The 27,842-nt window shown below is 42.4% G+C and overlaps 1 protein-coding gene across 2 annotated transcripts; it reads left to right on the forward strand.

Moving 5' to 3' along the window:
- The first annotated feature begins 11,405 nt into the window (after positions 1 to 11,405).
- Positions 11,406 to 24,191, forward strand: chdh (choline dehydrogenase). Of its 2 annotated transcripts, XR_013792335.1 has the most exons (11): positions 11,406 to 11,419; positions 12,991 to 13,474; positions 14,063 to 14,293; positions 14,427 to 14,593; positions 15,728 to 15,879; positions 16,104 to 16,233; positions 17,288 to 17,422; positions 18,307 to 18,449; positions 19,317 to 19,419; positions 20,380 to 21,519; positions 21,941 to 24,191. XR_013792335.1 is itself a non-coding variant. In XM_079528839.1 (10 exons), exons 2-10 carry the CDS (start codon positions 13,026 to 13,028, stop codon positions 20,796 to 20,798), a joined length of 1,929 nt encoding a protein of 642 aa, XP_079384965.1. In that variant the 5' UTR covers positions 11,406 to 11,419; positions 12,991 to 13,025; the 3' UTR covers positions 20,799 to 24,191. The 2 variants fall into 2 exon arrangements, 1 of the variants encoding a protein (XP_079384965.1); XM_079528839.1 differs by having other exon boundaries at positions 20,380 to 24,191.
- Positions 24,192 to 27,842: the final 3,651 nt, after the last annotated feature.

Genomic DNA, 27,842 nt, shown 5'->3' on the forward strand with positions numbered 1-27,842 from the left:
ATTCTACTTTTCAGCCTTTCTAAAAGTATTGTTTGGGACCCAAAGTGGGTCACAGAACCATTCTTGGTGGGTCTCCAAAATGTCGGACTAAAATACCAATTAACAATTTTAAGACATTTAGAATTAGGAGTGCTTTCAGCACCCACTTCCACTTCCATGTGGAATCATGATGTTTTCAGCAGTGCCATTATCTGCCTCAAAACCTTACAACAGAGCTGCATCATCCCACAGAGTTGGAGGCTTAGGTTACACTGCACGCCAACAATGACAGTAAGACATACTGTACTCAACTATCCAATACTGATAACAAGAATTGTTTTGGGATGGCTTGTGATTATGAAACGTCATGGGGCTATGGGGGTTAAAATATATTCTGAGTGATTACATACATACAATCAGAGTCAAATAACAGTAATTGATATCAAACGTAGCCTAATGACTGAAGGGAATATACTGTATGATGAAAGAGTTTGTTGCCTGAAGGTCCGTAGGGACTGAAACGTTGCCTTCAATAAATGTAACACTCTTGTACCGAACAGATCTTCATTCTTATTAATGATGAGAATTAAAATATCCACACTGAGTTTTAATTACCAGCTGTTAAGCAGGCTGGTCTACAATCTTATCGTAGTGGCAACTGGCAACTAATCATTTCATTGGCTGCCGTAGTCACCTATCTTTCTGATTGGCTGCCTCGTCTGTAGGCAACCAGACAACTTTTGCCTCTAGCCGACCTCTCAGCCAATGAGATAGCATTGCAGCCAGCAACAACTCACTAGTGTGTGTGTGTGTGTGTGTGTGTGTGTGTGTTTGTGTGTGTGTGCGTGTGGCACACACACACACACACACACACACACACACACACACACACACACACACACACACACACACACACGTGTGCGCACACACACACACACACACACACACGCACAATGCGTGTGGTGCGTGCAGCTGGTAAAATATGACTATGTCATTTTGGGATTGTAATTAAAGTTTGCCCTTGTAAACTTTAATTAGGTGTAATGGTTATACCATTATTATGGTCGACCTACGGTATACTTAAGTTCTAATATTGTATTTTTGTGTGTATTGTTTTAGTATCTAAATAGTGTTTAACCCATTTAAACCTGAGAACTGATTCTACAAATGTCTTCTGAATCATGTTTCTATATCAGTGGTTCTCAAACTATTTCATGTCAAGGACCCCCAGAATTATATGTAATTGGCCCTGGACAACACAAAATATGTTGTTCCAGGGACCCCCCAGAAGCAAAGATTTTAGTTAAGTGTTAAAAGAATATAAAAGAATATATATTCAAAGATTTGCACACATTTTCACGGTTTTTCAAAAATAGCAGGTCTACAAGCTTGTAGCGCAGCACTCTGTGCAGCGCTATGAGCTTGTAGATCTGCTATTTTTCAACAGCTAAAGTTTAAAATAATGGTTAAAAGTGATTAAAAGCTAAGGCGACACAGATGCGTTGTTTGATTGAGTGAATAATGATAAAATAATGTATTTTCACATCTATGGGAATGTTTGTATATATAATAAATGTTCCTTAGTAGAAAAGATATTGTGTAAATATATCATAACCAGCCACAGCCGGTTATGTTATGTTCATATTATGATAAAGCACAATAGCCCAAATGTCTGTCAAACGTCTTTGTTCGCCATGGGAATAATATATGTGGATATGAGCAACATCTGAGTGTTGACCCTCTCAGTTGATATTACAAGCATAACTGTCACAAAAGACAATTCCACGTACCTGAAAGGATTCTTCTTTTCACCGGTCGTCAGTCTAATCAACGAGTCTTTGAACACCTGCCGCCTGTAGATTTTCTCCTCCACTGTACCTAGGGATGGGACGATATGAAAATTGCATGTCACGATTATTGTGCCAAAAGTAATTGTGTTTAGCGTTATCTTAATCCATTTAGACCTGAAACTCTTGTTATACCTTTCAATCCAGGAACACTTTTGAGTAACATTAGCTATTGCTATAGAAACATTTCTTTTTGGGACATTTTTGCATTAATATCAGTTAATTAAGTTTTACAGAAAACATAGGCTCAACAAAAGCCAATTCATATAGTGTATGACAGAAGACAATTCCACCATAAATTTAAATCTCTGCGATACGATTATTTGTATGTTTTTTTATCACAATAAACGATAATAACGATTATCCTCCCATCCCTAACTGTACCGCATGTGATGAGCCGGTAGACGACCACATTTTCAGTTTGCCCAATGCGGTAGGCGCGATCCACGGCCTGGTTATCAGTAGCAGGGTTCCAGCTGGGGTCAAAGATCACCACCCGGTCGGCAGCGGTCAGGTTGAGGCCAACACCACCCACTTGGGTCGTCAGCAGGAGGACAGAGTAGCGTCTGTCTGTCTGGAATGTAGAGATGAGTTGATCCCTCTGTGCGAAGTTGACTGTGCCATCAAGCCTCAAAACCTTACAACAGGATAAATGGTCAAGCAATTAGTCCTATTAAGTATATGCTACAAAGTAACTAAAGATAGCAAGTAAACATACCTAGCATCTATCTAAAAATCATACTGTTAATACATAACATGATCCATTTTTACATGTAACAGTAAAACACCTATTTAAATACCACTCCTGGTATCCGTGAGCAAGCAAACAACAAAACATATGATATATCTAAATCTATTATCTAACAATCTAACACACTAAATAGTCAATAATATGCAAACCTTGAAGCCTCTGTTCTCCAGGACTCGCTGGAGGATGTCCAGTATCTTCAGGAAGCGTGCAAAGACAAGGGTGCGGTGACCTTCTTCTCTGAGCCTTCCGAGGAGTTCGATGAGAAACACCATCTTCCCGGACTCCGAGATCAGCGTTTCATCAGGTATGTTGTCGATGCTGTTCATGCTGCTTGCGCCTGCTGCACACATGTTCATGTAACGTGCCTGTTGGTTCTCCGGTGTTTCGTCCATCGGGCCTAGCGGAGTAACGGCCGCAGTGGAGAACAGCCTTGGGTGGTCACACAGCTTTTTCAGGACAGCGAGTTCAATGAGGGGTGACCTGATAATGTTGAAACGTCTGATGTGGTCCAGTGAGAGGAACTTGCGGTATAGGTCTTCCTGAACTGCACTCAGATATGTCCACACAATCAGGTCATTCTTCCTCGTCATTTTTGGCATGACTGCCGTTCCTGCTTTGGTTGGATTACTTGTGATGGCGTTGACATCTACACATTCTTCTCTGTTGTTGGCTTCTTTACTGGCTTGTTCTTTCTGGACCTCTGCTTTGGTCCTCCTGAAGAAGTACGGTTGGATGATAGCCATTAGGTTTTCAGACATCCTGGATCCCAGGGCTTTCTCTCCTGGAGTGGCGTCCTTCTCCCTGGCCAGCGTGATGGGGTTCTCATACTCTGATTTGAATGTTCTGTAAGTGCCGAGGAGAGTGCCTTGGCAAGCGAAATCAAACAGAGCCCACATCTCTCGCAGGTTGTTTTGCACGGGGGTTCCTGTGAGGAGAATGCGGTTTTCTGCAGGTATGGCATAGGCACTTTGGGCAGATTTTGTCGATGTGTTCTTTATCATATGTGCCTCGTCAAGGATCATGTAGTCCCACTTGAACTCAAGGCCGTGGTAAGACCCCATCAGCTGCCAGTTGTTTATCAGCATTTGGTACGTGGTGATGAGCACGCCCCCTTGACTCTGGATTTTTTCCAAGTTTCTTTTTCGATCTGCTTGATTTGAACCATGGAACACCTTCACTCTCAGCCCAGGAGTCCACGTGGCAAACTCCTTGGTCCAGTTTGTGATGAGGTTCATCGGCACAAGGAGGAGTGTGTGTTTGACTAGTTCTGCATCGTACATGCCCGACAGGAAGGAGATGATCTGGATGGTTTTTCCAAGGCCCATGTCATCTGCCAGGATGCCGCCTTTTTCCCCATCTTGGTACAAATTGTATAGGAACGCCACACCCGCTCGCTGGTGTTCGTACAGGTTGTCGTGCACATCTCTGAACAACAACAGACCGCTGATGTCCATAAACTGTTCGTCTTCACTCTCGTCTCCACTCTCAGATCCTTCGCAAAGTCCGACTTCACTCTCAGGTCCTTCCCAAAGTCCCACTTCACTCTCAGATCCTTCGCAAAGTCCGACTTCACTCTCAGATCCTTCGCAAAGTTCGTCTTCACTCTCAGATCCCTCGCAAAGTTGAACCATCAGGTTCTCAATTTTCTTTATTCTGCCTTCAAGTTTCTGGCTGGGAAGGATATTGTATGCCTGCTGGAATGACTGCAGTGCTCTGGACATATCTCCCTTACTGGCGGCATCTTTTCCATCCTCAATGTTTCTGGAAAAGAAATACATAATTATGTATTAGCTACAATATGGTTATCGATTCATTAATATACTGTATGTGATGATTCCATTTCAAATAGTAAATTCAAAATTTCTATACACTTTTTAAAACATCAGAATGCGTAATCTGGTTTGGGGTTTTCTAGTTCGCCACACTCACTCTTTTCACATGATGTCACACTGCTGTACCAGAGTATAAATTACACTTTAGCAGTTAAGTTGTCAACGCAACAGTGCACTTTAGTACATTTTAGATTATTTTTCAGAGAGATATTTTTTTTTAGATATTTCTGATCTGGTACAGTTGACATGTGCACCTGCAAACTCGGAAGTATCCTTGTATTCAGCTCAAACAGTTTTTTGAGAAGAGTTTCATTTCAAACAGACTTCTGGAAATCACAGTTATAATAGTGTAGATTGCTGTAATTACCAGGTAGCAATCCCTGGTGTCACCAATACAAAAATATAAGTTACACAAGTCCCGTAGAAACTCCCCACCGCCAAAGAAACGGTGACTCCATCATGTTTATCAGGCATGTGGTTGTCTACCCTACACACTACACAGGACAACAGTTAGCAGTGACAGGAATCATGTATAACAGTATGACTAAATTGGCAATAAGGTTTTTACATAAATGTTAAATAAAAGTCATAAATGTTTGGATTTCACTTCAATTAATGAATCTTTTTTTGCAGGGATTCAGGTTTTCAGCTAGACTTTCACTTATGTTGTCAGATTCTACTGATGCTGTTTTACTTTATACTATATTCTACAGCACTGGAGTAATGTTGGCAATAAGGCAACTGACAAAAAAATTACACGAAACATAATTTTCATTGTGTTGAATTATCTATCTGAAGACGTTTCAAATTGATTTTCAAAACACTGCCAGACTTCAATAAGCCAAAGTTACAAGAGCACTGTGTGATCTGGTTTAAAAGAAATGGGTGAAAAAGTGTGTTCGGGCCACCTGACGAAACAGTTTATCTCCGCTCCAGACCAGATCAGAAACCCGAAAATTGTATTGATCCCAGGCTATATTAGGCCACAGACCCCCATAACTTTGAGTGTACAAATGACACCAAATGGACCCATTTGGTTCCATTTGTATACTCTCAGAGTTACAGAGATTCAAGGGTCCATTTGGTACCTACGGTACAGTAGCTGGGGAATCCCTATAACCCACCTCAAGTGCCCCTGAGGGTCCCCAGGAACCCACTTTGAGAACCACTGCTCTAGACCCTATTGATACCAGTAAAACGCCCTGAGGGCGAGAAGCGTACAGCTGTACACGCATCCGCCTGGGTGACGGCAGACTGCTGGGCGAGCACTGGCGCTTTGGCATAGCCATAGAGGGTCCGATCAACATATGCCATATATGGAGCGTGTCTTGAATGTACAGGGTTTGATGAGGTCAGATCAACATATGGAATGTCAGAACAGGTCAGCTCCATATGGAGATCTAATTGGCAGCGGGGGCAGTGTCTTGAGTGTACAGGGTTTGATGAGTGCCCAGGTAGGGCCGGGCCTTAATTTTCGGCCCTGTTGAGATATCACTGCGTAGATATTAGTATGGAACTTCAGTGTGGAAGATTTATTTCCAAAGGGGCGATTACAAACAGATTCCAACGTCACAGCAAAAACCTCTCCCTTTGAATAGTGGGCTATGATTGGTCACCCACAACTCTGGGGTGAGCGAAATGTAATTCAAACTGAGAAGTGCCAGACCCAATCTGCCCAGGGATTTTTTTTTCTGTGGCAGAAACTCTTTATAGGATATTATTTTACATCATTAACCACTTCAACCCTAACGTCATCCATATTCTGGGGGGGAACATTAGCCGAAAATAGTAGATCTACAAGCTCACAATGTGTTGCATTGTGAGATTGCAGATCGGCTATTTTCAGCAAAAGTTTTTTTTTGTAGAGGGAAAAAGTAGTACAGAGCCAAAGGTCAACTAAGCCAAAGGTTTACCAAGCATTGAGTAGTAGCATATTAAGTTGTAACGTCTGAAAATACATTAATATAGAGATGCTAGTGTATAAAAAATAAAAAATAAAATACAAAATTAGTAAATTACACAAGATTGATGATAGTGCTGTCAAACAAGTTTATGAAATTATTCATGGGATCTATGAAAAGGTTTAATCTGCAACATTGTATAATATGTAATAGGGGTCCCTGCTCCATCTATCTCAGCTAAGGGGTCCTTCCTTGGACTGAAAAACATTGAAGACCCCTGGACTGGACCCCTGGAGTGTGAAACACTACTTGCATTGTCCTTGAGAAATAAACAATATCAACTCAATAGCTACTGTACCTTTGATAGTCCTCCATTTTCTCCTCAATAACCACCAACAAACACGACCTGTCAAAAAAAGAAAGTACGTCAGTAATAGCCTTCAAATTCACAGCCTCAACACAGCCATCTGAACAGTGTATTCTGGTTGTCATATTCATATAAAGTAATAAGGTCTGCTAAAAAAAAGATATGTTATCCAAGAAAGCCTATTGGCTTGTTTCCATTGCAGTCCTTGCTCAATTCATCGAAACATTTAATGATAGACAAATATAAAATACTATGCAAAAACATGATAGATAACAAGTAGAAAATGAAACAGCAGGGCAGTGGTTCCCAAAGTGGGGTCCAGGCAGGGACCCCCAGGGGTCCTTGAGGGAGTTCCAGGGGGTCCCCAGCTAAATGAAAGTTAGGAACCAAATTGACCCCTGTGGGTCTGTAACTCTGAATGTACAAATGGAACCAAATGGACCCGTTCGAGTGTACAAATGGAACCAAATGGACCCTAATGGGTCCTTTTGGTTCCATTTGTACACTCTCAGAGTTAAATTAACAGTAATTTTACAATATAAATTGGGGTCGCAGATCTAAAAATGCCATTAAATGGGGATCTGTAGCCTAATGCATGTCACACTGGAAGGTTGAAATTATATGGTTGAGAATCACTGCTAGAGCCATAACATTCTTCTCTTATGGGGGTCCTCCTTGGCATGTGTTTTTCAAACGGGGGTCCGCGGGCTAATTAGTGTCCATTTGGGGGTCTTTGACATGAAAAGTTTGGGAACCTGGCACTGGACTAGGGAACAGGTAAGTGGGGAATCTGGGTTGAACGCATAGGTTGAACGTGATTTGTGGACTGACTGGATCCAGTCCACAAAGCTCGAGCTCCCTCTGGTGTTGTGATTGTGAAGTTGATTAAACGTTTTGAAAGTAGTTACAGGTACATTAAAAACAAATGCAGGTCTAGGTATAGTTTTATATTCCTGACATTTCTGCGTCATTGGATTTGAATACATCCGTGGCAGACCAGGAAGGAATCACTGATTTACTCATTGACCGCCGAGGAAAACAAAATGCATGTGGTGTGGGACAGTGGGTGTGTAATGCTTCCTGTCATGATGGTGGTCGTGTACGGACTACACCTGTCTGTCGCTCGCCGAAAATAGCAGATCTGCAAGCTCACAATGTATAGCATATCTAGATTATATCACACATCGTCGTACAACGAATTCAATTTAGTATAATCAGGGTAAAGGTTAATGATAAAGTGGTTGCACACTGTGGTTGCCATGTGTTATACGACATTACGACTCACAAGGAGCTGCTCGCTAGGCTAGCGTAGCGCTCCATGATGACGTTATAAAAAGTCGCTAGAAGTAGGATTCATGGCTGATAAAATAATAATAATTACAAGAAGAATGGTTTACAAGTCATTAACATATTAACTTACCTGCCAGTATGGTACTGCAAGTGGCTGTCGCTCGCTACTCGCTCGGTGCTGTTCTCTCCTCCTCCTGCGCATCGGAAGCTGATGATGGGAAGGAAGTAGTCATGATTTTAGCTCGCGCGAATCGCGCCTGTGGGAAATGGTAGAGCTACAAGCTCACAACGCCTCGCAATGCAACGTGTGGTGAGCTTGTAGATCTGCTATTTCCGGTGAGCGACTCGGCCATAGAGTGGACTCGGCGCGCAAACAAATTAATTAGGCATCAGCTTGTGTGAGAAACACAGCTTCCTTGTACACATGGTTGAATAGTAGTTTTGGCAGTTTTGTCACAACTTCTGTAGTAGCAACACAAATTAAAACAGAAGAAATACATCAAATTAGAACTCACTCAACTCACGTATGCTGATGTCTTTGAGTAGTAGCGGGGCTGCCTCGGGCAATGACATATTTAAGAATGTGAGAACAGTAGCATTGACACATTTAATTAATTTACTAATGAGCCCAATTAATCCAATCAATCAATGCAAATCAAAGCATTTTACAGCAATTTTTACAAAAATGAACATTAAATTATGTAAAATGTGACATGGTTCTATAGTAGATAGAATGCCTCATGCCTGTTGTCATTGCAACACAAATAGTGATGCCGTGCAATACTATACAATAAACTATAAAGGCTAGCCTATAGATGACAAAAAAACACCAACAACAAAACAAATATGAATATAAAAAATGAAAAATATCTGATTCATGGTCAGAGTTCAATCAGTGCATTAAGTATTGCACCTAACTGGTGCACAGTTCCAACTTCCAGGGCATATTGCACAGCCTCTGTTAGTTTTTTAAAGTTACCAGAGTTCAGTTCTCTGATGGCACATGATCAGACATCATGACACCTTAGAGTTTTACATTTTTAATATGCATGGCACATTGGCACAGGTAAAACCGTAGGCTAAAAACTTCTCATCTGTCTGGAAGTGTAGACTTTATAGCGCCTCCCAGTGGTCATCAGAGTGGAAAAGTGTGCCTGTGTGAGGTGAGATGAGAAGTGTCCTTGTTATGTTTGTGTTCTAACATAGGCATCAGGTTCTTTATACAGTTAGTAGGCTGTGTCCTAAAGTGGCTATATGTGTCCTAGTGAAGGTAACTGTATCAGTGTACTGGTGATTTCCTGTGCTGATTTAACAATTGACTGAAGTGCTTTTTCGTCAGCCACAGTGCAGCTGCTATAGCATAACACACTAAGATCCCATATATGCTTTCAATAGACCAGCAATATAATATAAATGACACCAGCAGCTGCTGGGGCAGGTTAACCGTTAGCCGGCTGCTGGGCTGCTGTGCCTTCTGAGTTTGTGTTCACACAACTTCACAGGCCATGTGAGGTCCTGGGAGATGTATATGCCCAAGGAATTTGAAGTCAGCTTTTCTCAAGCTTTTCTTTAGCGTCTGACTGTACTGGGGGAAAAGCTCTTTAGTATTATACGGCACTGCCAGTGGTCTTGTGACAGTGCATGGTTTGTTAAAAGGTCCTTGATCCATCTGCATGTGTGCTGCTGAGTCTGCTCAAGTAGTTTGGTCACCATTCGGCTATAGGGATCATTTTGGGTGCAATGCTAAAGTCTGCAAACAAAACATAGCCCCATATAAATGTTCCAAATGAGTCAGGAGAGCTGTGGCATCCTCTGGTCACCCGTCGGCTCGGTACAGAGTGTACAGACAGAGTGTTGGTAGTGGTACAGAGTGGGTGGAAGAGATATTTTAGTCATATCAGCCTGTCCTCGTACAATAGGTCATTTGATTTAGCGTTCATTGAACGTCAAATATGTTGTTGTACATGTATCGTTATTTGTAGGCCTAAGCATTGAAAATCTCCATGGATATGATTCATTCAACACCAATTTGGTATATGATTCAAAATGCTTTATTCAAGAAAGTCATGTATCAAGTTGTATCTTGTGTTTATACACAGTATGAGGAAGGTAGTGCACGCACGTCCGTGGCCCTGCAGGTGCAAGACAGGCAAAAGTATCATAAGTAAGAGACAGAGCTCAGAGAGAGAGAGAGATTATAGACAACATGCAGCGGTGGCCGAATGGATTGCGGAGCGGTCTTGATACCGGAAGGTTGCCAGTTCGAATCAGTGATCTGACACGTTAAAATTACCAACGCTGAAGTGCCCTTGAACAAGGCATTGAACCACTACGATGAAATGTTCTATGAGCAGGGCCTGGCTGGAAACAAGTTCTTGAGCTTAGCCCAGATACCCTGGGTAAATATAGTAATCATTTAATTTCTATATCTTGCACCACCCATTAGGCCTACCCCTTATCCCTAAATTTATTTGCCATTTTTTACTATCTTGAAAAACCTTTTTAAAATAGTTCAAATAGCCAATCTACAAGCTCACAACGTGCCGATGTAGATTGCCTATAGTTGAACTATTTTAAAATGTTTTTTAAAATAGGAAAAGAATGGCAAATAAGTTTAGGGATAAGGGGTGGCGGCGTGGCGCAAGATAGGGCCCAACATCTTTGAATGATGTTGGGGTGTTTGGTATCCAGACGAGGAGTCTCTGCACTGCCTCCAACACAGCTGTTTTCTCTGTCATTTTGTGTGAGACGGAGGCTTTTCATCCATATCACATCCTGTCTATTGTTTCTCCATGTGGGCTATTCCCCCATCTCTGCTGAGGCCTTCTCCATATATTCCTGAAACCCTTTGTATGGGTGTGAAGACTCTGGAAATCTCATCCTTTTACACAGTGTACAAACTCATAGAAAATACACCCTGGAGCTGGTGTAGAAGGAGCTCGAGACTATCCCCAACAACATTGACCATATGGTGGCTTATGGCCCTACTGTAAAATCAGTTCAATAAATAAATCTGGGTGGTTATTTACAGTCTACAGAATAAACTTTTGCCTTTGTCCTATAGGCTATTGACAAAGGCTAAAATATCAATAAATAGATACAACATACTAGGGAGCATTAAAGTGTGTGGAATCTGATGCTCGTTTATGTTATTTTGTAATTAATTAATTAATAACCTTTTAGTCCATTTTGACGTCTTTTTGCGTAGGTTTTAGGCCTTATATGATCAAACAACAGCACCCTATGGTGCGACGGATGGATGGATGGGTATAGATCTTAGAGTATGGTATATATGTGTGACCACCGTTTTATTCTCAGCACCTTCAGTGAACCGTTACCTTACATAGCTTATCGTCAAGAAAGACGACACAACACTCCGCCCACGCGGAATGAAACCGCGCCTCCTCATAAACTCCCCACCACAGCCTCACAGGAGTATCTCCATGAAAGCGGTGCGTACAACTTTTTCTCCCCCTTCAAGCGATCATTTCCACATAATAACAGTATTAGACAATAGCATTTAAACATGAACGTAATGATGCGTGTTAGACCAAGCATCTAATTTACACGATCAATTTCCTTCTTGTAAGCTATAATCTTGAAATCCCGAGGGCCGAGGCTGTGTTGATTTTTAATGTAAACAGCCATAATAGGAGACCCGTGGAACTTGGAAGTGTAACTTTACTCGACCGCGGCTGCGCTCGTGAGATAAACGGTTCTATTCATTTAACGTATAGGCCATGCCTATATGCCCAAAGATAATACATGCTACAGTTACAGTAGCATTTAATTGCGCAATTGCATTGATATCTGATAGTCAATTCACGGCCAGAAAGTGAAAGTCTATATGGCCTACTGTACATGCCATGGGCACTACCGCTTAGTGCACAGTAAAATGCTCAGTGTTCATGTAACACTGAGAATGTAAAATGTCCCGTTACGTAGGCTACCGAATGACCAAACTGTGGGCTGTCGCTCGCCGCTCGCACCCCCTCTCCTAGCCCCATATGTGCCCTCTCCCTACCCTCATTCTGTAGCTCAGAATGAGGGTAGGGAGAGGGCACATAATGGGGCTACCTCTCTCCAGGCAGTCGGCAAAGTCCATCGGGCGCTGATACGACTCTCATATATAGCTTCGCCTTTGACCTAAATCTTTGGTTTGCCTTGAGTTTCTATTGTTTACAGACTTTATTGCCCACACAGGCCACAGTTTACTGCAACGCTCACGCACGCACGCACGCACGCACGCACACACACACACACACACACACACACACACACACACACACACACACACACACACACACACACACACACACACACACACACACACACACACACACACACACTTTATAGGCTTTCACCAGAGGAGGATTATAAAGTATAGCAAGTGTGTTTTCTGAGTGGCAGGGAAGTATTTTTGGCCAGCTTTATTAGCAGTGGTTCAGAGGCAAATTAATGTTTGCGACCAGAATGGCCCGAGATAGTCTAAGTGATATTGTTTCATTAAAACCAAAAAAGCTTTATATTCTGATCTATTCTGTTCTATTCTGAACAATTTTTGGCACTGCCTCTACAACTCTTTAGTAAACAGAAACTTTCAGGTGGCACACCAATTTTGTCCTATCAGGAGAACCCATTTATCAGTTACAATTTCACCTGTATCCTGTATCTCCTCTCCTGATTGGTTGAAATTGGTATCCCAACATTAAAATGTATTTTCTGTTCACTGGAGAAACCCCTGTTACTGAATATAAAAGTATTATTATAGGAGTAGGCTATAGAGCTATTACTAACACTTTAATACAAAATAAAATAAAAACACTTCTTCAATTTGATTATTATTATTTGTGTGCTTTAAGACTTTTAGTTCACTTAGTTAGTATTTGTCTTGGATTCAGCATTTGTTAAGGTGCACTCAAACCTGTAATTGATATTTAAATTCTTGACATTATTTATGCTTATGCTACTATTTTGGGACATTTATGAGTATGCATTAATTCTCTTAATTCCACCCCTATAGTTTCCCAATCGGTGACCAGTGAATGTAGAACCAGGATGCTGACTTGGACCACACTGGGCAGAACTGGAGCCCGACTGGGTGTGATCAGATCGTGGAGGAGGACAGGAGATGAAGGTCTGCAAGCCCTTACACCTGCACGGATTCACTCCACCCTTCAGGCAGGACAGTTGGGCCATTTCTCGTCTTTGTCCTCCAAATCTTCCTCCCTATCCTCGACCGCCTTCTCCAGATCCATCAGTATCACAGCAGCCAATCAGAATGCTTCGGCATCATCCGCAGCCAATCAGAAAAGTCCCTCCTACAGTTACATTATTGTGGGAGCGGGGTCAGCGGGATGTGTCCTGGCCAACCGTCTCACAGAGGATGCCCATGAGTCAGTGCTGCTGTTGGAGGCGGGGCCAAAGGACATGTTTCTAGGCAGTGTGCGACTGTCATGGAAGATCCACATGCCGGCCGCCTTGACCTATAACCTCTGTGATGAAAAGTATGCCGTTTGATTTCATTACTTTTGCTAGATTTTTGTAAAAATGGACGGTTAAAGGAGAATTCCATGCTAGAAGGCTTTCTTACCTTTATTTGTACCAAAGAGGTCCAGGTGTTATTTTGTGCAAAAGTGCATTATTGGCTATTTCCCCTAATATAAGCCCTCAATGGGGGTTGGGTTTTTGTGCTAATTCGCTTATTTCCATCAAAATAAGTAGTAAAGTGTGCCGCTTGGAATACTATTTACATTATGAAGAGAAAAAAAAAGATTTTTGAGCTATGGAAATAAGCGAATTAGCACAACACCCCAATGCCCCATTCAATGTAATTCAATTAAATTCATTGAGGGCTTATATTAGGGGAAATAGCCAATAATGCGCCTTTGCACAAAATAACACCTGGACCTCTTTGGTGGGGACGTAACAACTACAAATAAAGGTAAGAAAGCCTTCTAGGATGGAATTCTCCTAGATCACACGATTGAAGCTGGACTCCTGTGTAAAAGTTTATGCAGGCAATATTTAGGTTTTGAATCACATCATCTATCTACAACTGGCGTATAGTCATTCCTTTTCCATCGCTATTTCAGGTACAACTGGTACTACCACACCTTACCTCAAGCGCACATGGACAACCGGGTCATGTACTGGCCGAGGGGCCGCGTCTGGGGCGGCTCCTCGTCGCTCAACGCCATGGTGTACATCCGAGGTCACGCTGAAGACTACAACCGCTGGCAGAGGGAGGGAGCCGAGGGCTGGGATTATGAGCACTGCCTCCCTTACTTTAGGAAGGCTCAGTGTCATGAACTGGGAGAAGACAGGTATGTTTCTCACAGTGCTTGTAATAGACAGGTGAATACAATTAATGTCTTTGTAGAATTGAAAGGACAGAGGTTGGGAACGACTGTTGAATCGATGGCTGTAATATCCTGATGTCTTCCCTTTGCTCCACAGGTACCGAGGAGGCAGTGGGCCTCTCCACGTGTCCAGAGGGAAGACCGACCATCCTCTCCACAAGACTTTTATAGAAGCAGGCCAGCAGGCAGGATACCCCTTCACTGATGACATGAACGGCTTCCAGCAGGAGGGCCTGGGCTGGATGGACATGACCATCCATAAAGGTACAGGAAACGCTGAGGAATGTATCTTCTAAGTGTCAGGGCCTTTAGGAATATCAGAGCTCACTGGTGGTGCTGGGGTGGTGGTGGGAGCAAACAAAGAAACGCATAACAACCTTCAGTAACACTGACAGCAAGAGGAACAACAGTGAATGTGATGAACCGCCAAATTGGTCAGCTGCATGACACGTCAGCGTTGAAGACAACACATACTGTACATCGGCCACATCCTGGTTTGCACTTTGCCTATAGAGTGTAAAAACGTGTACGTCACCAAGAGGGGGGCGGTGGGATTTAAACTCTAGCCCACATGACTCAGAATAGAGTGACGGTGGTCTGTTTTTGTAAACATTGAGCTTGTTCCTGGCGACAACACAGTAAGCCAACACCAGAATGGAAAGAAAAAAGGTCGGTACAAGCACCATTGTGAGATGTCAGTTTAGAATGGTTGCACGTCGTTTGTTGAACTCCCTCTGGTGTTTAAAAAAAGAACGCACACGGATAGTCGCTCACTGTGTAAACAAACCAGACAATCCCAGAAGTATGGCGGCCACTACCACGTGACACATATGTTGACGTTTGAAGTTTACCCAGGTCATGTCTATAGCCATCTCCCAATGCACACTGCCAGGGAACCCCAACAGGGATAGTTTCCTATTGCCAGTAAATGTGTAATGTTAATCTATTTATTAAATTAAAGTGTTGATCAAACAGTATAGTACAGTATAATAAGCTAGGTATGTGATGGACAAATCGTCGCAAGGCATTCGCTAGGACAGATGCCTGGGTGATAATCTATATGTATTATGTGATATATAATGTGATTAACCCATTCAGGGCGGGAACCCCTTTTGGTGTTTTAAGCACTCTGTGCCGCGCTACGAGCTTGTAGGTCTGCTATTTTTGAAAAATCGTGAAAATGTGGCGCAAATCTTTGAATATATATTCTTTCAGAACGTTTTTAACTCATATCCCTGGAACAACATATTTTCAGATGGGGGTCGGTGGCCAAATTCTGGGAGTCCTTGACATGAACTATTGAGCACCATTGATATAGAAACATGAGGTTTTTCAGACAATTTAAAAGACATTGTTTAAATTTCGACGTCAGGCCTAACAATACAAAACCCTCCTCAGGGAAGAGGTGGAGCACAGCCAGTGCCTACCTGAGGCCAGTTCTGGGTCGGCCCAACCTGAAGACGGAGGTCCAATGTCTGACCACCAGGATCCTGTTTGAAGGCAGCCGGGCTGTCGGTGTGGAGTACAGTCAGAACGGGCAGACCAAGAAGGTAGGGAGGAAGGAAATGCTCGAGGAGCTTTCAGAACAAATACCAATAATGTGTGCATACCGTAATTGGAGCTTCGGTGGCAGTGTAGACAAGATAATAATCAGGTAAATTGAATAATCGAAACAATTCAAAAAGGCTTGCAAGCTCGTAGAGGAGAAAAAAGGAATTACTCACTCATTCATTCATTGATTGATAAATCCATTGTATTTCCTCTCTGTCACCAGGTATTTGCAGAGAAGGAAGTGATTCTGAGTGGTGGAGCCATCAACTCTCCTCAGCTGCTCATGCTGTCTGGGGTCGGAAATGCTGATGACCTCACTACACTAGGCATCCCTGTAGTCCAGCACCTACCAGGTGTGTGTGTGTGTGTGTGTGTGTGTGTGTGTGTGTGTGTGTGTGTGTGTGTGTGTGTGTGTGTGTGTGTGTGTGTGTGTGTGTTTGTCCGGGATTTGCTGATTGCACTCTGTACAGCACCTTGTAAATACTTGTGTCCTTGTATTGTATCTCTTATGTAATCCACGCATTCATTTCTTCACGTCTAGACTACTGTAACGCCCTGTACTCCGGACTCAACAAAAAAGCCATAGCCCGCCTGCAACTAGTGCAAAATCCTGCAGCAAGACTACTGACCAACACCAGGAGGTGTGAACACATTACTCCAGTACATTTTAGAATTGATTTTAAGATTTTATTGACTACTTTTAAAGCTGTGCGAGGGCTGGCCCCAAATTACATTTTAGCTATGTTACAGCCCCACGACCCCACACGTACCCTCAGATCGGCAGGCAGGGGTCTAATGACTCCTTTTAAAACAAAACACATTACCATGGGTGATAGGGCCTTCGCAGCCCGGGCACCGAAACTCTGGAACGCCCTACCCCAGACCTGAGGGACGCACCCTCAGTGGCTGTCTTTAAAATACTTTTAAAAACCTTTCTTTTTACACAGGCTTTCCCATAGATAGCCTGTTTATTGTTTATTATGTGGTGTTATGTTATTTTATTTATTGTCCGTTCAATGATTTAACAATGTTTTGTTGTTGTTGATTTATCCCATAAACTACCTCTATTGTACTGTATTTTATATGCAATGTAAAGCACTTTGTGAATTTTCTTCTGAAAAGTGCTCTATAAATAAAGTTTATTATTATTATTATTATGTGGACATAAATAAATGATTGTCTGTCTGTCTGTCTGTCTGTCTGTCTGTCTGTCTGTCTGTCTGTCAAAGCTTTTAAATGGCCAATAAAGCAAATCAGACAATAGATACAAAATAATGCCAATTTGTATAAGGTTGTTTACAATGAACAGTTTGACTCTCTGATATGTGTCTCTTTATATTGACTTTTCTTGCTTTGTCTTTATGTCCCCCACCCCCACACCTTCTCTTTCTCTGTTATGTCTCCCAGGTGTCGGCAGTAACCTTCAAGACCATCTGGAGTTGTACGTTCAACAGCAGTGCACTCAGCCTATCACCCTCTATAAGGCTCAGAAACCCTTCCGCATGGTGAAGATAGGCCTGGAGTGGCTTTCTGTGTTTACTGGTAAGACTCACAGTAGACACCCATTATGTACATGCACACAATGTGTGATGTGTGCTGCTGTGCACACTGCACACATCTTGTACAATCTCATTGTGATCTACACAGGGGTTTTCAACAGGTGGTCCGTGGACCCCTGGTGGTCCATGAAGGTATTGCATGTGGTCCCTGACCATGCATTTAGTAATGTAGGATTTGTAGATATTTAAAATTGTGAACTGAATGACCTGGTGACCTACCTCATTTACTGACAAGTTGGAGGTCCAGAAATTCAACAGAAAAAGGGAGTTAGCATGTTCTCCCCGTGTCCCCTAGGGTAGGTACCCTTACAAAAACATGCAGTAATCCTGGTCTCTAAACTGCCTCCCCCTGGCCATCCGGGGCGCCTGATGGAGGTGAAAGGAACTGGTCGGAATAACGTGTTCCTTCCACGCGCTACGTCCGGCCAGGGAAACTCCCGTCAGGTGAAAAGAAGCAGCTTGGACTCCTCATGCATAGAAGGAAGCATGAGGTCAGTCCGCTGCCCCCCAGGTTGGCAGAGGAAGTGTAGCGCCCAGGATTACATTTGATAATTGACACTGGGTGAAAAAATGGGTTACAAAATCGTGGGATAAAAATGTAAAAAGAAAAAGGGAGTTAGAATCTCAAGAGGGGGAAGTGCACCAGATTGTCTGGTTGAGTCATTATTATTAGGAAATTATTAGTAGTCAATGGACCATTGGTTGAGAAACAGTGGGATGTACAGCATAATATAGCACATGTCCCCGCCCAACACAACAGTGGTCCCCAGGTTGATTGTAAGGTGGTGGTCCCTCGTTCACAATCAGTTGAAAACCCCTGTCCTATTATACTGCTTGGAACTTAAAACCGTTGGTTGTCTCCTATAGGTTATGGGGCGACAGCCCACTTGGAGAGTGGGGGTTTCATTCGGAGTCGGCCTGGAGTCACGCACCCTGACCTCCAGTTCCACTTCCTACCCTCACAAGTTATCGACCATGGACGCGTTGCCTCCAAGATAGAAGCCTACCAAGTATGTGTAATGCATTCACACTAGCGGAAGATGAATCTGAAGCCATGCTGTGTAAATTGAAAGGGTAGGGTTAAATAGCACAGGGAACTTTGGCAAGAATTCGTTTTTTTCTTCCATTTAGATGCTATCGTAGGTCTTGCCCACTTTGTTGTTGTTCGCCGCAATGGGATAAGAGCTTCTACTAACTACCTTCAGCAATTTCCAGCCTCTGCCTCAGCCAATTGAGGCTCAACCAATCAGGCTCTGCCAGTGGGCACAGGCACATACACAGATCTCCATGTGGGACACCGGCTGACAGTTAAAACGGGTGCTATGACAACGTATATCATTAGGTTCCCAAGTTGCATCGTTCCCAAGTAGGCCGGTGGCCAACTGCGACGGGCATGTACAGGTCTAGTACATTGTAAATTCAAGGCACGTTTATGTAGTGGTTTTGGGTATGGGTGGTTGTATATTTGTCATTGTGAGGGGAGATATCTCAAAAATGTTGTGTCCAAGAGGTGTAGAGGGGGAAAAAACAAGATCACATGCAATAGAAAAAGGGGAAAAATAGAAAAAGTTACATAGAAAACATAGTAGAAATAATAAACAGAACACTCCAGATTGCTTGTTCTTTTAAATATTGGTGAAAAGCAATCTATGGTGTTATTTATTACAGTTCATCAGTGTTCATGCATGCTAACCTGAATAACAGCTGGCTATCACACAGATACACAACAATAAAACAATCACTGTCACACCCTGGGACACTTGTTGCTCAGCTCTAGATTTTAATGGCTGTATGCTTATGTTGGGCTTATGAGATATCATTAATATAATCTTTAAGGTTATTGTGAACCAATGAGAGATGGTTTTGCCATGCTGTAGGTTCACGTCGGACCAATGAGGAGCACCAGCATTGGATGGATGAAGCTGAAGAGTGCCAACCCTCTAGATCACCCCATTCTACAGCCAAACTACCTCTCCACAGGTAAGAGCTACTCTGAGATGATACATGGCACAGGCAAACAGGCTCAATACACTGGAGTGGATGATTCCAGGGAATTATTGACCCTCTAGGGACCTCAGAACTCCATGGTTGTCAATGTAAATAATGCAGTCATCAGGTGGTTAGATAATCAAACACAAATCTTTGTGTATGTATGTAGAGACTAGTATCTCTGAACCCAGCCTTGCTGCAAGAGAAAGCACACCTGATTACAAGGAAGGAAGCACCTGTCCAATCCATCCACTCAAACGGATCTCTGTGTGCAACAGTGTAGCAGATTTGTCTGCATTCGCACGTGTGACCGTATTCTGAATTTATATTGAACTTTGGTTGAACCTTGGTTTGTATAGCTTCTGTGAGCGAGAACATATATTCCATTCCACTGTTATTGCATAGAGAAATAGGGAGGGAAAGTGCATTGATTCCCTGAGACTTTTTGATTATGCATTGCGTTGCGTTGCGTTGCGACAGCGTAAAGAAAAATGGGGCGATTGGGCGAATGCAACGCAGAACAATGCAACGCAGCACAATGCAACGCAGCACAATGCAACGCAGCACAATGCAACGCAGAACAATGCAACGCAGAACAATGCAACGCAGAACAATGCAACGCAGCACAATGCAACGCAGCACAATGCAACGCAGCACAATGCAACGCAGAACAATGCAACGCAGCACAATGCAACCCAGCACAATGCAACGCAGCACAATGCAACGCAACGTTGGCAGTGGAGCACCCACCCTTCATTGATTAAAAAGGGAACATTCCCTGCGTTGATGCGACGCCCACTGGCTGCAGTGGAGCTTCGGTGTTAGATGCAAATATTTGGAGGAGGCTGTGTGTTATAACATCACTTTCTCCTCCCCTTCTCTTCTCTTCTCTTCTCTTCTCTTCTCTTCTCTTCTCTTCTCTTCTCTTCTCTTCTCTTCTCCTCTCCTCAGACATAGATGTGTGGGAGTTCAGGGAGTCTGTGAAGCTCTCCAGGGAGATCTTTGCCCAAAAGGCCTTTGACCCATTCCGCGGCCCTGAGGTCCAGCCAGGCCCGGCGGTCCAGTCGGATGCCGAAATCGATGCCTTTGTGAGACAGAAGGCCGACAGCGCCTACCACCCGTCCTGCACCTGCAAGATGGGCTCGCCCTCCGACCCCATGGCGGTGGTGGACTCGGACGCGCGCGTCCTGGGCCTGGAGCACCTGCGAGTGGTCGACGCCTCCATCATGCCCAGCGTCGTCAGTGGCAATCTGAACGCGCCCACCGTCATGATGGCAGAGAAGGCAGCTGACATCATCCGTGGACGCCCGGCACTCGCTGACCTGGGGGTTCCTGTATACAGCCCCCCGATACTTGACACCCAGAGGTGAGCTGGGGTGGGCACTGAGAAAGGAGAAGCCCCGCCCATGAAGATAGTGTGAAGGCTCTGGTGTCTGAAGGAGAAGCCCCGCCCATGAAGATAGTGTGAAGGCTCTGGTGTCTGAAGCCCCGCCCATGAAGATAGTGTGAAGGCTCTGGTGTCTGAAGCCCAGATGTTTTAGAAGCCCCGCCCATGAAGATAGTGTGAAGGCTCTGGTGTTGAACATCTGGAAGCCCAGGTGTTTATGCTCCTCCTGTACTGCCTTCTGCTTAGATTTCTTTTGACAGATAAATGGAGAATTTAGGTCAAATCCACGAGGAAACACTAATTTAACCTTTTTGATATAATACTGTCGTTTGAACAAAGGATGGGCGAAATGAGAATTGGGAAAACGTTTTGAAATTGGAATGGAACCTGGATCATGGACATGCAGTGGTAGTTTACAGTCTAAACCTAATCTAATCTTAATCAATTTAGACCCGAAGGCCGATTCTAAAAACGCCTCCTAAAACCTAACCTACGGTTTTCTGAAAACCTTCAAATTCTTATTAAATAAATAAATGCTGTTGCTATATGAGACACAGAGGTGTATGCGACACAGAGGGCGCAGCCGGCATTTAAGGTAAAACCACGTACAGGTTACACCAGGTCTAAATGGGTTAATAACAGTTGGGCTGGTTGGTTAGTGTCTTAGCCGATGATGGCGCTCAGGGATTCATCAAGTCTTAACAGTTTAGCTGCATAACCTGCTTTCCACGCCATTTAATCCATGTTTCTCCCCTGAGTAATACGCTAAAACCGCTATTTGTTTTGTGTTTAATTCGCCATTTTTTAATAATTAAAAAGAAATAGCTGGTGACGAGGCCGTTATGATGAAGAAACCGGAAATCGACCCGTGCTCTGGTCTGCATGGGCTTCTGGGAAAATTAGTTCAATGCTAGTGAACGGTGGTTTCAACTGGGCAGCTCTCACTGCTTGTTCTTCCGCATCGCGACGGTGGAATATTTTTCGGTTCGACAACAAGCCATGGAACTAATTTCAGGGGGATTTTCATGGATCAAAGACGCAAATACTTCGGTGTATGCTCCAAAGGTAATTAAACAATCCCGGCAGCCTCGGTATATATCACCTTTTAATATAAAGCCCTCAAAGTGTTAAAGTAATGTACAGTAACTCCATTTAATATAATAAATAAACTAAAGGGATTCAGTATCCCTTTAGTAATGTAGCTGACAGTATTTGAATGTCCAAAGGGAAATATTTGAAATGTACTTGAAAATATATGCTGGGACCTGAAAATACATTTACGTAAATTCTATATTTTAGACACATTCTTTTCTAACAAAGAAAGTGCATAAACTGATCTCAACTTTTAGCTTAATTTTATCTTCCGTCACGTTTTTTCTCGACTGTTAAGCATTTGCAATAGTTTGTTTACTGACCTTTATACATATTGTTCAACAACAGTGGGCATTCTAAATGAAGTGAATGTGTACTGTACAATATCTATGGATTGCCTATTTTCTAGAATTTACAATTGTCAATGTATGACTAACGTATTAGATTTAAAGACAAAATCCTTGTTATGAAAACAAATAACGTGTTTAGAATGAATGAGGAACTGTCAGTTTGACATGTTTTCAACATCTTATGAGAGGCTTGGTTTTCTGGAAAGAATGGGGAATCCAATGCTGGTCTTAGATACCCCCCCATGGTCATTTTGTATTATAATCACCAGTGGGGATATGTTTTATCCCTCTTTCTGAATTCAATAAGTGCATTTCCTTTTGGGAAATGTTGACTGTATGATATTACAATTGACCACATTAACCCTGGCATCCCGATTATGGGCAACAATCAATTTGTCAAAATGTGCCTTAATTCTTTTACATGAAAAAAAACCAACTAAAATAACAGATCTACCAGCGCAGAATGCCTCACATTGTGATGTGTTGTGGGCATGTAGATCAGCATTTGTTTCTATATGTTGAAGAAGTGTTTACAATACAATTATTATTATTATTTACAAATCAGAATCAAGTATTACACAGTGCATTCTGAACATGAAACAGATCTGTTTGGTCTAGTGACCATTTTAATGAAGTGCCAATAAGTATGAATTATAGCTCAGGATATTAGAACGGTAGCTTTGCCTCTTACCTTCAGAACACAATGAATTGCATGTACTGTATAAGATACACACTAAATATATTTAATTTCTTGTCAGTGAAGTGTATATGGATGTTTACCGTAGGAACACATGTATGTAATTGGGGCCATATGTATCAATGGTATGTGCTGAAAAATGTGCTGAAAAGGAAACTTGACGTGAGAGTGCATAGTTATCTCTCCACATAAATGTGTGTACACGTGGTCTACACACATTTTCAGGCCGCGAGTCACAAGGTGAGATTATTACAATAGTCTGTGTTGAGTCTAACAAAATTTCATAGCAACATTATTAATTGTGCATTTTATCAGTGCTCAATATCAGATCAAGAATTTGCCTCGTGCACAATTCCACACAGATTTCTCCATGCCCATGATTTATGATGAAAAACAGGTGTGCATGCTTTTTAACCATGATGAAAAACGTCCATAAGGAGAAACACAATCATGTCTACAAATCCACTTAGTGGAGGCTTCACACATATGGCCCCTGGACCCTGGCAGGTTTTCATCACAATGAATCACTGATGATGATATGAAGGTGCGGAGGAGTTGTCTAAGTATATCTTATACAAAGCTTTGCACTACTAACTATGCAACATCTCAGCTCAATAGTGTTTTTGTTATGCAGTATTTTTGGAAACCCTGCCTATACTGTATGTATGTCATGATTATTTGTATTGGATCAGAAGGGATGATGTACTCAGCCTTGTGACGTTTTTTGATTTTATGATAGTAGTTTTAAGTGTTAATTGTTTGAACATACACCAGAGGATATACTCTGATGGTGTCCTCATCGTGTGACACAAAATGATCAGCCGTTTCATTATAATTCCATGAAAGTATTTAAGAGAATCAAACAATTAATGTACAAAATGAGGTTGTTGTTGCTTTTGCTCATAGGTACAAAATCTAAAATGTACTGTTGGGGAAACACATTATCAAGTCCAGTTAATCACTTTTATATAATTATGTTATTTCAATTACAGATTACATCATTATCATAAAAATCTGTAAAACGGTGGAACAGTATAAAGAATAAAGCTGTGAATTGCACATACAGTATAACAAAGCTTTGTTTGTGTGTCTTTACTGTATATAAAGTAAGGAGAAGAGGGGAATGAAACACTTAAATAAATGCAAGAAGCAAAGAGTCTATGCAAGCACGCTCTGGAGAGGAAGAAATGCCAAACATTGAGCTTCTGTTTAGCAAGCTGAAGTGTTTGCAAGAGAATACAGTTGAAACTGTGAATAAACAGTCTCTGCTAGCTGATAATGTGGAACATAAAGGGAATGACATCGTGGCTCCCCAGGAGGAATGACAAGCTCTAGGACAGTGGGGTCCGGGGACCCCCAGGGGGCCTTGGAAGAGTTCCAGGGGGTACCCAGCTAAATGATAGTTAGGAACCAAATGGACCCTTATGGGTCTGTAACTCAGTGTACAAATAGAACCAAATGGACCCTCGTGGCCCCATTTGGTTCCATTTGTACACTCAGAGATAAATTAACTTTGATTTTACAATATACATTGGGGGTCCCAGAGATATAAATGCCATTAAATGGGGCGTCCGTAGACTAATGCATGTCAAACTGGGGGTCCTTGAAATTAAGCGGGTTGAGAATCACTGCTAGATCCATAAAAACCTTCTCTCACGGGGGTCCCTGGCATATATTTTCTAAATGGGGGTCCACGGGCTAATTAGCGTCAATTTGGGGGTCCTTAACATGAAAAAACTGCTCTAGGACACCGAACCAAACTCAACACTGACACCAACCTCTCCCGACTGATGCTCACCGGCACTGTGGGAAGACTCCTCAAAACTCTGTCAAACTAAATTAAACATACACAGTGAAGTTGAGCGACTTTGATAAACTTCAACTTGATTGTCACAATACAGGTTCACAGGTTTAAAAAAAGATAAGTGGAAACTCCATTTGCAGTTTCCAAGAAAGTGAAAAAGATATACTGAGGTGTCAAGTTGTTCTGAAAACAATGGCAAGAGGATTGCTTGATTGCCCTGATGAGGAGACTGAAGACTCACAACGCGGCTGTCATCAAAAGCTCTTCCAAGTTCTTGTATAGCGATACAGTAACTGTCCCAACGTAGGGATGGGACATTGACTTGGTTGGGGGTTATTCTATGAAGAACATGCAATTAAGTGTGCATAAGAACATTAGCTAAATGTCTACATGAATGAAACTATGCCAAGCATTGAGCAGGATGCTTGAGTGTCGCCTGAGTGTCAGAATATGCAGCTAAACATCATCCTTTGATTTGGTCTTACTTGAAGAAGCACTTTATACCGGTATATATAAACTCTGAGTTATTATAAAATTCCATTTGTGCAGAGAACAGGGAAGGTGAAGATGTCATTTCCATTTTTTTCAGTGGTGGGCGGGATGTGTTATAAACTAGTATACACGTTGATGTAGAATTGACAGAGAGCAGGTGTTTGGTACATCACACCCATTCTGAAAACAACCTTTATGCAAGCCCCATTAAGATCAAAATGTATTTAAGCCAAAGAGAATGACAATACATAACTTCAATCATTTATATCCAAATTCACATACCGTAGCAGTTCTAGGCTATAACTTTACCAAACTTTCCGGGCGTCATGGAATGGGTGTCATGAGCCTGCAGGTGATTACAGAGTACTGAAAACGGGGAGCATGCAGAGATGGACAATCTTGGAATTTTGCCTTTCGTATTTGAGTGTATTCAAAACTCCAAGCGTATGAACCCATTTTATTTTATTTATTTATTATTTATTTATAATAAGTACAAAATCAAGAAATTATATTTAAAAAAATTGGGATATACAGGGTTTTCACCTGACAATAAGAATACAGACCTGTGGCATACTACACATGCCATATCAACATTTGCATACCAATTATACTGTACCTGTATTTGTAGTCTCGTAGGGGAAACGGTTTCCCCATTTATTTTTTGGCTTTTTTTAACCCCCCTTTTTTCTCCCTAATGTAGTCATTGATTATGCCAATTGATTCCCCCCACATGTTTGTGTTGTCACTGCTGTTGTTTTCTACTGACCAGTGAGGCAACAACAAGAAGAAATCATAAAACATTAGGCTCCTAAAATAAAAAGTAATTTGGGTACATGGGAAACTATATCCCCTTCTAATGTCCGCCCATGCATGTTTATCCGGTGTGTGTGTGTGTGTGTGTGTGTGTGTGTGTGTGTGTGTGTGTGTGTGTGTGTGTGTGTGTGTGTGTGTGTGTGATATGCCCGAGGAGGACGTCGTATTCAACCGATATGTAATTTCCATTTCAAGTCAAGTTGTGACAGAAACAACCCTTAATCCCTGATTGTTCATTTCTATATAGATATAGGTTGGCGGATCACAGGCGTCCAGTATTGTTCCAAGAAGAAACAAAACAGCCTTGCTGTCAGCTAGAGCCTCCTGGCTTTGAGCCCAGCGGTTTTGTGGGGCTGGTATAGAGACAATGTTTCCAGCCTAGAACAAGTAGTTATTAGGTGGAAATTCACAAACGGGTTCAAGATCAGACATGAGCCCTATAGCCCTGTGTCAGTGGAAATGAGGTGAATTGGCCCCTGAAGCAAAACTACCTGTATTGTCAAACTGCTTCACAGGGAAAAAAATGGCTTAATTGGCATTTCCACAATGAAACAAATTATTCAGGGGGAGAACATAGGGTTTGACCTGAAGGGATATCAAATATTTTCATTATCTGAAAAAGTTTGTTGGGTCTAAAATCATATGTGGGAGAAACACATAAAATGTGTTTTGTTACAGTCTACCAGTCAAAGATGTGGGCTGTTTGACTAACAATTCACCGTTGAAGAGTAAAAATATAAAACACATTTTAAGTACTGCCACTATAAGAGGAAGTCCGGTAGCGACTTCCTCTGCAGACACCTTCCACCATTCCATCCCTTCTTCCATTCATCTATCCTACTTTCCACTCATCATTTTATACATCAGCCCAACAATTACTCTTCACTTCTTCACTTCCGCTTGGAATGTTGCAATCCTTCCTCCTAAAAAACATGGAAAGAAAGCAACCAAGGCACTTTTTGTTCTCTTATCCATCGCTGTCCAGTTAACTGTACTCACTGTCAAGTGTCAGAGTCAGAAGGTTGGCCATAATTGCTGCGTCTGCAGTTAGAGTTTCATCCCCACTCTCTGCCATCACCTCCCTGTGATTTTGTATTTCCCTCTAAATAAAAAAGCCCCGCCCCCCCACACACACAAAAAGAGATCATGAAAATATCTACTATATTTACTGTCAGTTGTTCATATAGTAGCAGGATGAAATGTAAAAATCACACCCGTGTGAACTGAGTGGTGCAAGGTCTTATATAGCCTGATCAGCTGTGGTCTGACGTAATGTCAGTGACCATAGTAACCATGCTCATTTTTTTGGTACGAACAAACACGGGTACAAAGCCAGTTGTTGGAGTGGTTTACACCACTCAAAAACAGACATTGCCTCTTGCAAAGTGATTTCCCAGTAAAAAATAAAGGTTCCATAAATTACATAAAAAAAACGAAAGGATCCCATTGACAGCTAGAAGGTCCCGGGTTCGATTCCTGCCGGGGTCGCTGGGGGGGGCGTGTTCTCTCCTCTGCGTCATCAACACCCATACACTAGGTATGGTTGGCGAAAGGGCCTTTCTGTGTGAAGTTTGCATGTTCTCTCCGTGTCCCCTAGGGTAGGTACCCTCAAAAAACATGCAGTAATCCTGCTCTCCCCCTGGTCAGCCGGGACGCCTGATGGAGGGGAAAGGAACTGGTTGGAATAACGTGTTCCTTCCATGTGCTATGTCCTATACGGGGGAAACTCCCCCCTGTCAGGTGCTGCTCACTCCTCATGCATTGAAGGAAGCATGAGCT

This window comes from Electrona antarctica, assembly GCF_951216825.1.
Source record: "Electrona antarctica genome assembly, chromosome: 2".
In the NCBI taxonomy this organism is placed as follows: domain Eukaryota; kingdom Metazoa; phylum Chordata; class Actinopteri; order Myctophiformes; family Myctophidae; genus Electrona; species Electrona antarctica.